Source organism: Pseudophryne corroboree, chromosome 4, assembly GCF_028390025.1.
Source record: "Pseudophryne corroboree isolate aPseCor3 chromosome 4, aPseCor3.hap2, whole genome shotgun sequence".
Lineage (NCBI taxonomy): Eukaryota > Metazoa > Chordata > Amphibia > Anura > Myobatrachidae > Pseudophryne > Pseudophryne corroboree.
The window spans coordinates 921,818,977-921,835,687 of record NC_086447.1 but is presented as its reverse complement, the minus strand read 5'-3'; the positions used below and the strand labels follow the sequence as shown (position 1 = coordinate 921,835,687).

At 46.2% G+C, this 16,711-nt stretch overlaps 1 protein-coding gene across 1 annotated transcript in view; it reads left to right on the top strand.

Annotated features, from left to right (window-relative positions):
* LOC134911031 (calpain-8-like) overlaps positions 1-16,711 on the top strand; it is a 149,230-nt gene extending 132,519 nt beyond the window's left edge. The window contains exons 19-22 of the mRNA XM_063919424.1: positions 7,164-7,242; positions 7,579-7,695; positions 8,622-8,680; positions 16,485-16,711. Of these exons, the coding sequence (XP_063775494.1) occupies positions 7,164-7,242; positions 7,579-7,695; positions 8,622-8,680; positions 16,485-16,508 (279 nt within the window). The 3' untranslated portion in view covers positions 16,509-16,711. The remainder of the gene's footprint in view (positions 1-7,163; positions 7,243-7,578; positions 7,696-8,621; positions 8,681-16,484) is intronic.

Here is a 16,711-nt window from a genome sequence, read left to right as displayed (position 1 = left end):
GTTCAGATTCACTGGAAACATCTCTGAAGGATACGAAACAGCTCCTGTTTCATCTTTCAGACACAGGTCACAAGGTTTCCAAAGACAAGTTGCAATTATGCCAAGCTAAGGTAAAATATTTGGGACACTGTCTAACACAAGGACTGAGACACCTGACCGCTGATAGAATCCAAGCCATTAGAGACATGACACTGCCACAAACCCAGCAACAGATCAGGACGTTTTTAGGAATGTGTGGGTATTGCCGTAATTGGATCCCAGGGTTTTCCATATTGGCGCTACCTTTGCAGGAAATGGTCTCTTCAAACAAACCTGATCGGATTTCGCATACAGACGAATCTGAAACAGCATTTGAGAGACTCAAACAGTGCCTAACGCAGGCACCAGCACTAGGTATGCCAGACTATGGGAAACCCTTTGAACTATACGGAACAGAAAGTGCTGGGTGCGCAGCAGGTGTACTAACACAAAAACACGGTGACGCCAGCAGGCCAATTGCATACTACAGCGCCCAGCTAGACACGGTAGCGCGATCCCTCCCCACATGCTTGCGTAGCGTTGCGGCGATAGCATTGCTAGTGACGAAAAGCGAAGATGTCGTGCTAGGCCACAACCTCACAATCCATACACCGCATGCGGTATCTGCCTTATTGAATTCTGCCCAAACCAGACACGTCTCATCTGCAAGGTTTACAAGATGGGAATTGGCATTAATGGCCCCAGTAAACATCACCATAAGGAGATGCAGCGCATTAAATCCTGCAACATTTCTCCCAGGTGTGCCTGGTCAGACACAAAGGGTGGAAGGTGAGAGTGATGGGGAAGGAGGATTTAATGCAAAGGGAGATACACATGATTGTATGGAATATTTGACCCAAAATTTTACCGCAAGGCCTGACATCAGTGACAATCCACTGGAAGATGCAGAACTCACGTTCTACACGGATGGTAGTTGTCACAGACAGTCAGACTCGGGAGACTTGTGTACTGGATACGCAGTCGTAGATGACCAAGACACCATAGAAGCGGAACCGCTAGGCCCACCTCACTCAGCCCAGGTTGCTGAACTGGTCGCCCTAACCAGAGCATGTGAATTGGCTAAGGGTAAGTCAGCCAATATCTACACCGATTCCAGATACGCGTTCGGGGTAGTCCATGATTTCGGAGCCCTATGGCGGCTCAGAAATTTCATGACGGCAGCTGGTACACCGATAGCGCATGCAGCTCACATAAAAAGGCTTCTAACAGCGATACAGGAACCCAACAGAGTGGCTGTTATCAAATGTAAAGCACATACATATAGCCAAGACCCAGTATCCCTTGGTAACAGCCGAGCAGACGAAGCCGCAAAGCTTGCAGCTGCTACCCCCACACGGACAGACACCACACAGTTGATGGTATTTAATACCATCAACACACAGAAGTTGTGTGAGATGCAGAATCTGTGTTCCACACAGGAAAGAGCAGTCTGGAGGGCAAAGGGATATGGCCAGGAGTCCTCAGGGCTCTGGACGGATGGACATGGTAAACCAGTGGCCCCCAGGGCATACCTTCCATGTCTGGCTGAAGCAGCTCACGGGCTGACTCATCTAGGCAAGGAGGGGATGTGCAAATTGGTAAGAGCATACTGGTGCGCCCCAGGATTCTCCTCTCATGCGAGTAAAAGAGCAATGTCATGCCTTACCTGTCTGAGAAAGAATATTGGAAAAGCAATACCTACAGAACCATCCCATATCCCACCTGCCGGCGGCCCTTTCCAGGTAATACAAATTGACTTCATTCAATTACCCCCATGTCGAAATTTGAAATATGTACTTGTCTGTATAGATGTTTTCTCGAATTGGGTCGAGGCTTTTCCAGCAGCTACAAATACCGCTATGTTTACAGCTAAGAAAATTGTGCAGGAATTTGTATGTAGATATGGTATCCCTAGAATCATTGAAAGTGATAGGGGTACCCATTTTACAGGTGATGTCTTTCAAGGAATGTGTAAGTTGATGGGAATTGATAGCAAGCTGCACACTCCGTACCGTCCACAGGCGAGTGCGAAGGTCGAAAGAGTGAACAGCACTATTAAAAATAAATTGAGTAAAGTAATGGCAGAGACAGGATTGACGTGGCCAGAAGCTTTACCCATTGTTTTGTATAGCATCAGAACCACTCCCAGGTCCCCTCTTAATCTGTCCCCTTTTGAAATCTTGTTTGGTCGACAACCGCATGTCATGATTAACCCTCAGGATGATTTGAAATGTAACAATGAAGTTACTGTAAAGTACTTGATTAACATGAGTAAACAGTTGAGGAATCAAAATGATAATCTGAAGTTGGTGATTCCTGATTTACCAGATAGTAATTGTCATGACATTGAACCTGGGGATTATGTAATGATACGAAATTTTCTACGCTCAGGTTGTCTTATTGATAGATGGGAAGGACCATACCAGGTCTTATTGACTAGCACCACAGCATTGAAGGTTGCTGAGAGAGAGACTTGGGTCCATTCATCCCACTGCAAAAAGGTTGCGGATCCAGAGAAGTCCCGCGATAAGGAACAGACGGTAGAGGTTGTATCACTGGAGTGTCTGTTCCAGGAGGATTGAGGCGGCACCTGAGCCTTGAAGACCGAAAGCAGTTGTCGACTCCCTTCTCCCTTTTATTGTTTTTCTCCACTTCCCAGCCCCTCTCCCTTAAAATTTCTTTTTCCCCCTCCTCATTCTTCTCTATTTCCTCCTCAAAGATGGACTTGCCCCAAGAGACTGTGATCCGGATTTTGATGTTAACCATGATGTTGACCAGAGCAGTCTGTTCCGGCGAGAGTACCATAGAGGTCGAAAGAGGTTCTGGAATGGGTTCCGATTATGATGATGGAGGCGTAGTTTTCCAAGATCAACCAAACCAACAAGCAAAGGCGAGTATCAGAAAACGATCCGATAGAAGAAATTGTGATGGATTGTTAGCTGAAAAAAATTGTATCTGTAGGCTCTGTGATAATCTGGTTGAAGATGGATGCATAAAGAAATGCCAATCTAGTTTTAATATCCATATAGACCGGCATCCATTGAGTGACTATCACTCCTTAGTGGGTAACGTGTTAAACCAAACAGATTGTTGGGTATGCTCTCAAGTACCTCAGGGTCACAGTAAATCAGGGCTAGTACCATTTCCTTTAACGTTAGGGGAGGTACTTGAGCTAAGTGGTGGGAGACCGGTGGACCGGAGGTTTAACATCTCCAGCCCTCCTAGTTTGAAGCTCCACCAATACCATGTGGATAGGTCCCTCATATGTTTTAACATCTCCAATCCCAGAAAACCGGGAAATTGGGAAGTGTCATGGAGCAACCTTACCATGACCTTTTCACACAGAGCAGATAGAATGCCTACAGATACAGAGCTCGTACGCCACATAGCCAGTAGAGGAAAATCTTTTCGGTATCGATATACCTTAGGAAATAGGATTACTAGAGTTGGAGAGGTATCACCAGGATACTGTGCACATATCGTACAAACCGATACGTGCATTAGGCAGATGGAAGAATTAGGGTCAGGAGATTTCACCTGGAAGGTTTGTAACATGGTCATGTCCTTCTCCGTCCCATATGTTCTCCCCGATGATGCATATTTCATATGCGGGAGAAAGGCGTACAAGTGGCTTGCCCCAAACTCTGAAGGATTGTGTTATATTGGAAAAGTATTGCCCGAAGTGATGACTGTTACACATGACAAAATGAAGGACATACACCGTGGTGCCCAAGCTCCTTATACTCACACTCATTACGAACACCGAGTTAAAAGACAACTGTCAGAAAGGTTAGAGCATCCGGCCTCTGATCTTATCCATGAATCCACCGGGATTCAGGTTCTGGTAGCGTTAGATTTCACTCGTACCGCTCGAGGAGTGATGAATTATAGATACATTTCCGCACTCGCCAATTTGTTAGATAATATCACTGAAATGTATGATGACACGTTTAGATACACTGGAAGAGAACTTCAAGCTTATAAAACAGAACTAGTTCAGCATAGGATGGTTCTTAATTATCTTACAGCAGTAACAGGCGGATATTGTGTTACATTGGCAACACAGTACGGCATAAAGTGTTGCACGTATATCACAAATAGCACCGAGGATCCGGTAGAGGTCATAGACCAAAAGATGGACGATATTCTCCAACTAAAGTGGGAATTTCGTCGAAAACACAACCTCACCCTTGCTGCTGTAGGTAATGAGCTGACTGGTTGGGTGTCATGGTTGAACCCGCGAAATTGGTTCTCCGGTTTAGGAGATTGGGCTCAAGGAGTCATAATGGATGTTGGAAAGTTTCTACTATGTATCTTGGGTGTCGTTATATCGATTGGATTGATATTTAGATGCGGGCAGGCTTTAATGAGGTGCAAACAAAGTACAAAAGTGATGAGCTTGAGGAGTGAGGAAACCGTAATTAACCTGGATTTGATTTATGACCCAATGATAGAAACCAGGATGTGATGAAAATGCGATTATACGGTCCGTTTCTTTCACCTGTTTTTCTGCTTTTCTCCAAGATACAAAGACCCCCTTGGACGAGGAAGCTGACGAGACAAGATGTATACAGACAACGGATTGACCAAAGAAGAAGATTTGACAACTTTAAATATGGACACTTGATGAACTTTGCCATGGATCCCCAGTTTCCCTAGTATTTTTAAAACTCACGCTAGCCCACCATTTTTGTAAATCTGATGGCACTGACAAAGCTTGTTGCTCATGCCTAAGGAGCAAAACAGCGCAAAGAAGACGACTCTCAACAGATACCGAAAACAACTTCGACGACAGATGTACATTTCCCTGACATAGAATATCATTGCATTTTTCGTAAGTGTTCTTTATCTTCATCTCTACAACCCTCAGGTAACGACACACATAGACGATAGGGAATACAGGCACAGATATCAGCAACCACATACCTCCCCCATTCATGTATCATCAACTAAAATGTGCATCCCCATTTTGTTACAACCACAGCCGAAATGAGCTCGGTAGAGTTTGACAGCCCATCCACAGACCTGTACCACAGGATAAGAAGGAATTCAAATGTATACTTCGCAATACCTCGAAGCTTGATTTACAACACGTACGGCACGATGATACATGACCCCCCAAACATGGATTCATACACACATGCTTCTGCTTTCTCACTAGGTCATACCCTCTTCACACCTTCTCCTCTCTCCTCCCCTACCCAACCATGGAAATCAATTAACCCCTGACTTACATTTTTCTCCTTAAATGTTTTGTGGCAGTTATTATTGACTGCCAAAGGGTGGACTGTCAAAGTCAGAAAAATGTCTCAATGCACGTTGCCATATTTGCACCGCACACTGGTCCGCGCTGCGCGTGCATGCGCTCTCCCGTGGATGCGCATACCCGCAATAACGTGCACTCGCAGGCGCGGTATGCGTATTTACGGTAGAGTTTATGAAGTCGTAGCGTGCGACTCATTCGTTACAAATGTTCACAATTAATGTAGTTTATAGATCATGGTCCCTTTGATAGATTCTGAAAGTTTGGTTAAAATACAATGTCCCAGAGCTGAGGAATCCCTCTTTATATCGTACAAAGGGTCTAACAGGAATCATACAGCAGTGTTTGGTACCCATCGGAAGAGTATTTAATTAGCAATATTCCGGTGTTGGTTTGGAGCGTATTAATCGCTCGTGCGAATAGTTATGGACATAAGAAGTTTATGTCCATTTCTATTATTTACACATACTCAGGTATGCGGCGGGAAACCCAGTTTCCCACCCACCTGAGCTGTTGGAAATCGTCACAGCCCACCTGTATGAATCACCCTATGACCTTTTGTTATGATACAGGGCCGAATTCCTTCGGCCAATGGACAATGGGATTGTAGGACCAGGAGATTGCATTGTGTGTGGGGCATAAATAGGCAGGCCGACCACATCCAGCTCTCACTCTCTCATCAACGGTTATCTGCTGATAGCCGGGAGCTGGATATCGAGGCGCAGGCGATCATACCCTTTGTGCGTAAGTTTCTCTCCGTAATCATTGTCTTTCTGTGAGCCAATTTCTCTCATCTCATCTCATCTCTCTCTCTCTCTCTCTCTCTCTCTCTCTCTCTGTTCTGTTCTCTCATATCTCCCCTAGACTAGGCTAGTATTGTATTGTATTAGATAGTATTGTATTGTATTTCTTTTAGGTCAGAGTAGTATTGTCCTTTTGTATTTATTGTTTAGTTCTGTGGTTAGGAAGTCTCTGTTATATTGTAGTGTATCATTTGTACTGTTATCCCCTTTTACAAGTATATTAGATATAATACAGTTAATAGGCCTTGGAACCTAAACCAGTATCTGTGTATTTCCTATAGTGTTAAGTGTTCACTTGAGCGTCGGTGACGCTCAAGCAGCTTTGTAGTTAGTCAGGTTACACAAGGTTGCACTTACACCCTGTACTCACATTAAGGTATTCAGTGTATTTCATTGGTATAAGGTTTTATCATAAAGGTATAGCGTTGTGAGCGTCTGCGCCGCTGGTGATCTCCTCGTGGTCTCGAGCGTCCGCTACGCCATAGCGAATCATTACTCTAGTCATAGCCAATAACGTGTCCTGTGATCACTGGGCCGTGAGCGAACGTGACGCTTGAGCGTCTCGCCTACGGCTGAGCGATCGCTACGCCAATAGCGTGCCATTACGGTACTTCTTAAGCAAACAGCGTACAGTGTTCTTAGCTTCAAAAAGGGTTGTTATACGACAAAGGAATTTAGCATTGTCAACCTTTTTGTTGTCGACCTGGAGTCCGGATACCAGAGTTATAGGGGTCCCAAGCTCATGGCTCCTGCAGTTCCCAGGTAACTGACAGTCCCTTCTTCAGGGCTCAACACCTGGGGGTTTAATGTTTAAAGTGCATACAGCATTTCATTGCTGTGGTTTTATAACCCTGGATGGCTGCAACCGAACCTTGTCAGTCTTCTAAGCAGTTGTATAATCCCCCCCCCCTTCACTCCCGCTGACCCCTATCTGTTACACTCAAGCTCTGCAAGCTGTGGAACATGTACCTATCTCAGGCGCATTTTACACTTGCAACTTAGACACAAATTCTATCCATCCAAAGTGTTTACAAACTCTCACATCATTATTCCTCTTAATAAATATGTTTATCCTATAGAAAATCTTCCTGGAAGTAGACACCAACCTCACAGGAACTATTGATGCCCATGAAATGCGAAACGCGTTGCAGAAAGCAGGTGACTGAAATAATAATAAATATCTCTATTATGTTTTAGATCACACACACACCACTTAAAGATGTTTATATAAGTGTTGATTCTAACTGTACATATTTCGATAATATTATTAAAATAATTTGTTTTAAAAATATGCAGGTAGATTCCCCACAAAGAAATAAATGTTTATCAGATTTGGTTCAAGAAAACTTTCAGCAAAATCCAGAAAAAAATAGTAATGTTTAATTTTGCAGGCTTCAAAATAATGTCAGTGATTTCTGGATTAATTACTGAGGACATCTGGGAGTTCTTAGTAACGCAGTCAGACATATAACATGGGTCATCTTTCATTTACAGGTTTTACCCTCAACACCCGGATTCAGGACGTCATTGCACGGCGCTACGCTACTAAGGAACTGTCCATTCATTTTGAGGATTTCATCACATGTATGATGCGCCTGGAGACCCTACTCAGTGAGTGCCGACGCTGCTTTACGCCCTGTTCCTCACCGTTACTCATCGTATTACTTGTTCTGTACCACCGTACTCCTCTCCAGTTTCCGTACACCGCTCAGTGTGAGCCGCCTCCCCAGATGATGACGTTACAAATCTACTCCCGGATAGTATTGGGCAGAAGAATAATGGGGTGTGACCACTGTGGGGCTCATGAGTTGACCTCCATGGATGGGAGGGGGGGGGGCTTGTAGATGCTGCCAAAGTACAATAAGGGCATGTTCATGCAAAATACGTCCCATGATGACCACCAAGCGGACGCATCTGTCTGGAGACGGATCACTTGCTGCAGCTTGAAATCTGGTGCAAATTGCAAACGAATGATTATGACGACCGATGGTCATATCTGTTCAGCGGAATGCATCTGGTGATGGCGATATTGTATCTGTATCAAGCTTTGCATTCCAGAGCTTGGTAAATCTGCTGGCTCCACAGCCCCCATAGAAACCTATGGGTTTGTGGATTCTGTCAGAAATGGAGGCGCCCCTCCATGGTACATCTGAGAGATACTAAATATTTGTGGGCACTCCCTCCCCCCCTCCCAAAAAAAAAAAACACAAAAAAATAACAAAACACCTATTTCTGCGGAATATCTTGCAAATATTTAATGATAAAAAGGCCCCTTAGTTAAAAAAATACAAACTCTGCATGCTGAAATGTAAGAAGTTTTTTTTACATCACTGTGTCTCGTATTCTGGACGCATCTGCTCCTGCTGTCTGCTGGAGTAAGGAGGCGCATTTCGATAGGCATGCCGAGGCTGACGCATTTCGCTTCTCTGGGAAGCGCTGCATGGGTAGCAAACTGCGCCCCTGTGTGAGAGCCGCTGACTGGTAATTACTGTGGAACAATCTCTCAGAGTAAAAATGGCCTTTTTATTTCTCCTCAGAAATGTTTAATATCCTGGATACAAATAAGAGTGGAAACATCAATTTATCCGTCTCTGAGGTAATTTTCTGCCTTTAATGTGAAAACACAGAAAAATGTAAGGAAAGTGGTAATGGGAATAACCTGTCATTCATCTGTCATTTATCATGTGCTGACTGGTTAGTTACTATGGTAACTGCACCATTTCCTGTGCACCAGTTTCAGTAACTGACCGCGTCTGTTTGATAAGAAAGCCTGTCGGGTGAAGAGTGTTATTTTATATTGTATTAGAAATGCTGTGAGATTATGGGGGGGATATTTATCATAATCCGCATTTTTCATGTGGATGTGATACATATTTTTTGCATAAATTTGCAAAAGGAAAATGTATATTTTCATGTGAATTTACCTAAAAGCTCTCACCAGGAGATGGGTTTAGATAAGAGCTCGTCTTGGCTTGAAGAGCTAGAAGACGGGTAAAAAATGCAATTTAGCAGCCCATAGGCTAATATAAGGTAATGCATCTTGAGATGACCTTACATGTAAGGGCCAAATTCCAGAATGCTTTGCTTTCTGGATCTTGGTAACTTTGACATATTTGCAGCACCCATAAAAGCCTATGAGGGAGTGCAGCAGATATCGGAAATATCCACAGTACATTCAGGGGATTCTTAATATTTGTGGGTATTGCCCGGTCATATTTACAAAAATGATTTTTACTAAATTATTTTAGTGTCACCTGAATGTACTAAAGGGTAATTGGAGGAGAATTTGCATAATGTCCTTAGATTTGCATTTATTTATTTTTTTGTAATCAGATCGCATTTCCTATACTTGTAATGGGAAATGCAATCTGTCCGAATTTACTAAAAGAAACTGTAAAAAATTACTTGAGATAGCAATATCCAGGGTTTCCTCTATCTCCCCTGCTTATGCACAGCCTTCTCTGCCTGCTGACAGTGTAAGATGATCTCAGTCCGGCCCCTGTGATCAGCCACGTGTGTCTGATAAACACACAGGTTATCACTGTATGAAAAAAAAATTAGGAAAAAATAAGATTTTACTTACCGATAAATCTATTTCTCGTAGTCCGTAGTGGATGCTGGGACTCCGTCAGGACCATGGGGAATAGCGGCTCCGCAGGAGACAGGGCACAAAATTTAAAAGTTTGACCACTAGGTGGTGTGTACTGGCTCCTCCCCCTATGACCCTCCTCCAAGCCTCAGTTAGGATACTGTGCCCGGACGAGCGTACACAATAAGGAAGGATTTTGAATCCCGGGTAAGACTCATACCAGCCACACCAATCACACCGTACAACTTGTGATCTGAACCCAGTTAACAGTATGACAAACGTAGGAGCCTCTGAACAGACGGCTCACAACAATAAGAACCCGATTTTTTTGTAACAATAACTATGTACAAGTATTGCAGACAATCCGCACTTGGGATGGGCGCCCAGCATCCACTACGGACTACGAGAAATAGATTTATCGGTAAGTAAAATCTTATTTTCTCTGACGTCCTAGTGGATGCTGGGACTCCGTCAGGACCATGGGGATTATACCAAAGCTCCCAAACGGGCGGGAGAGTGCGGATGACTCTGCAGCACCGAATGAGAGAACTCCAGGTCCTCCTTAGCCAGGGTATCAAATTTGTAGAATTTTACAAACGTGTTCTCCCCTGACCACGTAGCTGCTCGGCAGAGTTGTAATGCCGAGACCCCTCGGGCAGCCGCCCAAGATGAGTCCACCTTCCTTGTGGAATGGGCCTTGACAGATTTAGGCTGTGGCAGGCCTGCCACAGAATGTGCAAGTTGAATTGTGCTACAAATCCAACGAGCAATCGTCTGCTTAGAAGCAGGGGCACCCAGCTTGTTGGGTGCATACAGGATAAACAGCGAGTCAGATTTTCTGACTCCAGCCGTCCTTGAAATATATATTTTCAATGCTCTGACAACGTCCAGCAACTTGGAATCCTCCAAATCGCTAGTAGCCGCAGGCACCACAATAGGCTGGTTCAGGTGAAACGCTGAAACCACCTTAGGCAGAAAGTGAGGACGCGTCCGCAGTTCTGCCCTGTCCGAATGGAAAATCAGATATGGGCTTTTATACGATAAAGCCGCCAATTCTGACACTCTCCTGGCTGAAGCCAGGGCCAGTAGCATGGTTACTTTCCATGTAAGATATTTCAAATCCACCGATTTGAGTGGCTCAAACCAATGGGATTTGAGAAAATCCAAAACTACATTAAGGTCCCACGGTGCCACTGGGGGCACAACCGGGGGCTGTATATGTAGTACTCCTTTTACAAAAGTCTGGACTTCAGGAACTGAAGCCAATTCTTTCTGGAAGAAAATCGACAGGGCCGAAATTTGAACCTTAATGGACCCTAATTTGAGGCCCATAGACAATCCTGTTTGCAGGAAATGTAGGAATCGACCCAGTTGAAATTCCTCCGTGGGGGCCTTCCTGGCCTCACACCACGCAACATATTTTCTCCAAATGCGGTGATAATGTTGTGCAGTCACCTCCTTCCTGGCTTTTACCAGGGTAGGGATGACCTCTTCCGGAATGCCTTTTTCCCTTAGGATTCGGCGTTCAACCGCCATGCCGTCAAACGCAGCCGCGGTAAGTCTTGGAATAGACACGGTCCCTGCTGAAGCAGGCCCCGTCTTAGAGGTAGATGCCACGGATCTTCCGTGAGCATCTCCTGAAGTTCCGGGTACCAAGTTCTTCTTGGCCAATCCGGAGCCACGAGTATCGTTCTTACTCCCCTTTGCCGTATAATTCTCAGTACTTTTGGTATGAGAGGCAGAGGAGGAAACACATACACTGACTGGTACACCCATGGTGTTACCAGAGCTTCTACAGCTATTGCCTGAGGGTCTCTTGACCTGGCGCAATACCTGTCCAGTTTTTTGTTGAGGCGGGACGCCATCATGTCCACCATTGGTCTTTCCCAATGGACCACAATCATGTGGAAGACTTCTGGATGAAGTCCCCACTCTCCCGGGTGCAGATCGTGTCTGCTGAGGAAGTCTGCTTCCCAGTTGTCCACTCCCGGGATGAACACAGCTGACAGTGCTAACACATGATTTTCTGCCCAGCGGAGAATCCTTGCAGCTTCTGCCATTGCCCTCCTGCTTCTTGTGCCGCCCTGTCTGTTTACGTGGGCGACTGCCGTGATGTTGTCCGACTGAATCAACACCGGCTGACCCTGAAGCAGAGGTTTTGCCAGGCTTAGAGCATTGTAGATTGCTCTTAGCTCCAGTATATTTATGTGAAGAGACGTCTCCAGGCTTGACCACACGCCCTGGAAGTTTCTTCCCTGTGTGACCGCTCCCCAGCCTCTCAGGCTGGCATCCGTGGTCACTAACAGATGAGCACTCTGCAACCACCATAGCAGAGACACTCTTGTCCTTGTGGACAATTTTATCCGCTGATGCATCTGCAGATGCGATCCGGACCATTTGTCCAGCAGATCCCACTGAAAAGTTCGTGCATGGAATCTGCCGAATGGAATCGCTTCGTAAGAAGCTACCATTTTTCCCAGGACTCTTGTGCATTGATGCACAGATACTTTTCCTGGTTTTAGGAGGTTCCTGACTAGATCGGATAACTCCCTGGCTTTCTCCTCCGGAAGAAATACCTTTTCCTGAACAGTGTCCAGAATCATCCCTAGGAACAACAGACGTGTCGTCGGGATCAGTTGGGATTTTGGAAAATTCAGAATCCACCCGTGTTGTTGGAGCACTACTTTCGAAGAAGGATCATCATTTCGGCCATTACCTTGGTAAAGACCCGGGGTGCCGTGGACAATCCAAACGGCAGCGTCTGAAACTGATAATGACAGTTTTGGACCACGAACCTGAGGTACCCTTGGTGTGAAGGACAAATTGGAACATGAAGGTAAGCATCCTTGATGTCCAAGGACACCATAAAATCCCCTTCTTCCAGATTCGCTATCACTGCTCTGAGTGACTCCATCTTGAACTTGAATTTTTGTATGTACAGGTTCAGAGATTTTAGATTTAGAATCGGTCTTACCGAGCCGTCCGGCTTCGGTACCACAAATAGCGTGGAGTAATACCCCTGTCCCTGTTGTAGGAGGGGTACCTTGACTATCACCTGCTGAGAATACAGCTTGTGAATGGCCTCCAATACCGTCGCCCTGTCGGAGGGAGACGTTGGCAAAGCAGACTTTAGGAAACGGCGAGGAGGGGACTTCTCGAATTCCAACCTGTAACCCTGAGATACTACCTGCAGGATCCAGGGGTCCACCTGCGAGTGAGCCCACTGTGCGCTGAAATGTTTGAGGCGACCCCCCACCGCCCCTGAGTCTGCTTGTAAGGTCCCAGCGTCATGCTGACGCCTTTGTAGAAGCCGGGGAGGGCTTCTGCTCTTGGGAAGGAGCTGCTTGTTGCAGTCTCTTACCCTTTCCTTTGCCTCGGGGCAAATAGGAATGTCCTTTTGCTCGTTTGTTCTTATAGGAACGAAAGGACTGTGGCTGAAAAGCCTGCGGCTTTTTCTTCTGGGAGGTGACCTGGGGTAAAAAGGTGGATTTTCCGGCCGTTGCCGTGGCCACCAGATCCGATAGACCGACCCCAAATAATTCCTCCCCCTTATACGGCAATACTTCCATATGTCGTTTGGAATCCGCATCACCTGACCACTGGCGCGTCCATAAACTTCTTCTGGCAGATATGGACATCGCACTTACTCTTGATGCCAGAGTGCAAATATCTCTCTGTGCATCTCGCATATAAAGAAATGCATCCTTTAACTGCTCTATAGTCAGTAAAATACTGTCCCTATCCAGGGTATCAATATTTTCAGACAGTGACTCCGACCAAGCCACGCCAGCACTGCACATCCAGGCTGAGGCGATTGCTGGTCTCAGTATAACACCCGTATGTGTGTATATACTTTTTAATGTATTCTCCAGCCTCCTATCAGCTGGATCCTTGAGGGCGGCCGTATCAGGAGACGGTAACGCCACTTGCTTTGATAAGCGTGTGAGCGCCTTATCCACCCTAGGAGGTGTTTCCCAGCGCGCCCTAACCTCTGGCGGGAAAGGGTATAATGCCAATAACTTCTTTGAAATTAGCAGTTTTCTATCTGTGCTAACCCACGCTTCATCACACACTTCATTCAGTTCCTCTGATTCAGGAAAAACTATCGGTAGTTTTTTCACACCCCACATAATACCCCTTTTTGTGGTACTTGCAGTATCAGAGATATGCAAAGCCTCCTTCATTGCCGTGATCATATAACGTGTGGCCCTACTGGAAAATACGTTTGTTTCTTCACCGTCGACACTGGATTCAGTGTCAGTGTCTTGGTCTGTGTCGACCGACTGAGGTAAAGGGCGTTTTACAGCCCCTGACGGTGTCTGAGACGCCTGGACAGGTACTAACTGGTTTGCCGGCTGTCTCATGTCGTCAACTGACTTTTGTAGCGTGCTGACACTATCCCGTAATTCCATAAACAAAGCCATCCATTCTGGTGTCGACTCCCTAGGGGGTGACATCACCATTACAGGCAATTGCTCCGCCTCCACGCCAACATCGTCCTCATACATGTCGACACACACGTACCGACACACAGCAGACACACAGGGAATGCTCTGATAGAAGACAGGACCCCACTAGCCCTTTGGGGAGACAGAGGGAGAGTTTGCCAGCACACACCCAAGCGCTATAAATATATATAGGGACAACCTTAATAAGTGTGTTCCCTTTATAGCAGCTCAAATATTATAAATATCGCCAATAAGTGCCCCCCCTCTCTGTTTTTACCCTGTTTCTGTAGTGCAGTGCAGGGGAGAGTCCTGGGAGCCTTCCTCGCAGCGGAGCTGGGCAGGAAATGGCGCTGTGTGCTGAGGAGAATAGGCCCCGCCCCCTTTTCGGCGGGCTTCTTCTCCCGGTTTTTTTGGAACCTGGCAGGGGTTAAATACATCCATATAGCCCCAGGGGCTATATGTGATATATTTTAGCCAGAATAGGTATATTACATTGCTGCCCAGGGCGCCCCCCCCAGCGCCCTGCACCCTCAGTGACCGCTGGTGTGAAGTGTGCGGAGAGCAATGGCGCACAGCTGCAGTGCTGTGCGCTACCTCATGAAGACTGAGGCGTCTTCTGCCGCCGGTTTCTGGACCTCTTCTCTATTCGGCATCTGCAAGGGGGTCGGCGGCGCGGCTCCGGTGACCCATCCAGGCTGTACCTGTGATCGTCCCTCTGGAGCTAGTGTCCAGTAGCCTAAGAAGCAAATCCATCCTGCACGCAGGTGAGTTCACTTCTTCTCCCCTAAGTCCCTCGATGCAGTGAGCCTGTTGCCAGCAGGACTCACTGAAAATAAAAAACCTAACAAACTTTTTCTAAGCAGCTCTTTAGGAGAGCCACCTAGATTGCACCCTGCTCGGACGGGCACAAAAACCTAACTGAGGCTTGGAGGAGGGTCATAGGGGGAGGAGCCAGTACACACCACCTAGTGGTCAAACTTTTAAATTTTGTGCCCTGTCTCCTGCGGAGCCGCTATTCCCCATGGTCCTGACGGAGTCCCAGCATCCACTAGGACGTCAGAAATTAAAAATAATACTTACCTACACCCAGGAACCGGTGACCTGGTGATGGCAACCGGTCATCTGATTGCTGTGACCCCCGCTGCAGTAAAATGATGCTGTGAAGCTGTCATTTCACCGTGGGGACAGCGGAGCACAGAATCAGATGACCGCTGCCCTCCTGGATCACTCATCACTGGTCCTGGCTGCAGGTAAGTGTAAGTGGAGGGGTGGGAGGTCACGGCAGAGCTGGCCTTAGGCATAGGCAAACTAGGCAAATGCCTAGGGGCACAAGCAGCTTCTGCTGATTAAAATGATATGCAGCATGCCTATATTCTATGTGTGACTGCGGCTGTATCTGCATACGAAATGCTACATTACAGTGTATTCCTGGAAATCACTGTACCGTAGCATTTCATATGCAGCTACAGTCACAGCTGCACACAGAATATAGGCATGCCACGTATCATTTTAATCAGCAGAAGTTGCTTGTGCATCCTAGCCACATAGTAATGCAAATAACACGCATTTTCATAATAAAAAGGCACCCACCATTAGCAGAGCTGCCAGCTGACTCACGCCAGGCATCTTCTGCTGCATGGCATACTAAGGGAAGATGTATGAGGGCACATCTGTATCCAAGCAGAGGCAGAGGTCACAGTGTTAGCGTTATGTGTGTAAATAAAATTGCACTACTGTGTAGCATAATTTGAATTGGGGGTACTATTGTGTGGCCATGCCCCTTTACAGCAAGAACACGCCCCTTTTTGGACTTTTCGCCAAATGCGCAATGTTCCTATTTAAAATATAGGGTGTAGGAACACCAAAATGAGGACTGCTATGGGTGAGGGGTGATGGTTCTGGGAAAGGGGTGCAGGGTCAGAGGCGGAACTAGCAGTGGTGCTAGGGGTCACCAGCCAAAATCTTGCCTAGGGCATCATATTGGTTAGGGCCGGCTCTGGGTCATGGGGTATAGTCAGCGGTACTGCATGTGTGGTCACAATCACAGGGTATTCTTCACGTACAATACCCTGAGAATTGCAGTAAGAGAATCCGCAGGGACAGAGCTGTCTCACAAGCTCTGTCTCTACATGTGATAATTGATATTTCACAATGCAAATTTGGGCGAATTTATCCCATCCCATTCACTTCTGATATTCGGATTGTGATAATTATGCCCCTAAATCTTCAATTTCTCACAGAAGCAAAATTTTATTTCCGTAGATATTCAATAAAATAGTTCGGCAAGCCTACTAAAGTATGTCAAGTAATCCTTATAGTACTATTTCCATGTAACCAAACAAACCTTTTTCTTCCCTCTGCAGTGGCTCTGTGCTGGACTGATCTGACTGTGTGCTCATACATTATATGTGGCAATACCCCTGTACAGTGAGGGCAGAACTGTCTCTGTGTCACCCCTGACTGTCTGCCCCTCTCCTTTAGACTGTAAGCTCTCACGAGCAGGGCACTCTTCCCTCATGTGCTTTTCCATCTCTTCCGTCTCCTACTCCATACTCCCTACAACGCACCTAGCCCTGATGCTTATTTCAGT